This window comes from Salvelinus sp. IW2-2015, linkage group LG5 (assembly GCF_002910315.2).
Source record: "Salvelinus sp. IW2-2015 linkage group LG5, ASM291031v2, whole genome shotgun sequence".
Classification (NCBI taxonomy): Eukaryota; Metazoa; Chordata; class Actinopteri; order Salmoniformes; family Salmonidae; genus Salvelinus; species Salvelinus sp. IW2-2015.
Window position 1 is genome coordinate 32,775,620 of NC_036844.1, and position 1,444 is coordinate 32,777,063.

A 1,444-nucleotide genomic window follows, 5' to 3' on the forward strand; every position below is an offset into this window, starting at 1 on the left:
TACAAACAAATTATAGCCGAGAATGCGCCCTAGTGGTCTAACCGGCCCATGGGCGCCTGCTTAACAAAAGGGCAGTCGCGGTCAGATGACAAGTCGCACCAGATTGATAATTTATAACCCAATTGAAATGCTAATCCTTTTTTTGGGCGCAACCAATGGAAAACGCTCACTCATTCGAACAATTCACATTCAATATATATATTGACGCTCAGTGTCGCGTCGGGATCTCTGCCTGAAAAGTTTCGTCGTCTGTTGGGAGTTTCCGTCCCTCTCTCTCTCTCTGTCGTGCGTTAGAGTGGCATATTCAGAGTGATTTGGATGGTTAAAAAATTCAGCAGTCTGTCTCAAACCCTGCCCTCTCGTTATCGAGGAAAGCTGGTCTGCAACCTTTTCCTCTCTTGATTGAAGAAACCATGTCTGGTGATAGAAACCCGAGTGGGGGTTTCTATTCGGAAGCGGCAAAAAGGCCGTGTCCCAGATCCCCGACCATAACTGTGCTCATGGCCGCGTCCTCTATTAGTGAAAACTCAAAAGTAAATCTCTCTATTTTTTGTAACCATATTTACTTTGTTTGTTTGTTTATGCATTTCTGTGAATTACTTAGTTAGTAAATCCATGATTTAAGACAATTGATGTATGGATGACTCATAATGAAGACTGGGTTCGTGCAGATAACCAACAATTTACGACGTTTGGAATGAGACTAACGTGAGGTAAAGTAAATAATTCATTAATTAAGAAGAATAATTGATCAGATATGAAAATATCTGAATGGTTATATTAGGAAAAGTATAACTTTGTAATCTGAATAATTTCCTTATTTGCCCCGACTTCCTAGTTAATTACAGTTACATGATTAATCAGTTTAATCATGTAATAATAATTACAGAGAGTTATTTAAAAACTAAAAGTCTTCAGTTAATGATAGTAAAGACACGACAACGGCAACCAAACCAGTCCAMTATTCTCTTAATAACATACATTMATTGGAACCAAACCAGTCCTGTATTCTRTCAATAACTTATAGAAACGGGAACCAAATAAGTAACTTTGAAACTTAGGACTGATTTAGATCAGTCAAATGACAGACAGCACATTGTTGTTCCTCCACCCATAAGGCCCCTGACTTATCATCCTCATTAAACCTTAACGAGAACAGCATTAACTAATTAAGTGATCCAACCCTACATCGTGGCTACTTACTGAGACGTGTCCAGACAGGCACTGTGGGGAGTAGCGGAGCATCCCGGGACTCATGGGGGACGTGACGGATATCGCTCGACCCATCTTCTGGGATTCAAATAAACTCGAACCTGCAGACACAAGCAAATCTGTGTTATTTTCACTATAAGGTTAAGGTGTGTAGGGGCTTGTTTTCTTTGAATCATTGTGTATTTTTACATAAAGGTTAAGGTGTGTAGGGGCTTGTTTTCTTTGAATCATT

At 39.6% G+C, this 1,444-nt stretch overlaps 1 protein-coding gene across 1 annotated transcript in view; it reads right to left on the reverse strand.

The window, feature by feature from the left end:
- The window catches only part of LOC111963728 (regulating synaptic membrane exocytosis protein 2-like), a 49,554-nt gene that overhangs the window by 17,125 nt on the left and 30,985 nt on the right, over positions 1–1,444 (reverse strand). The window contains 1 exon segment of the mRNA XM_070443494.1: positions 1,204–1,313. Within this exon segment, the coding sequence (XP_070299595.1) occupies positions 1,204–1,313 (110 nt within the window).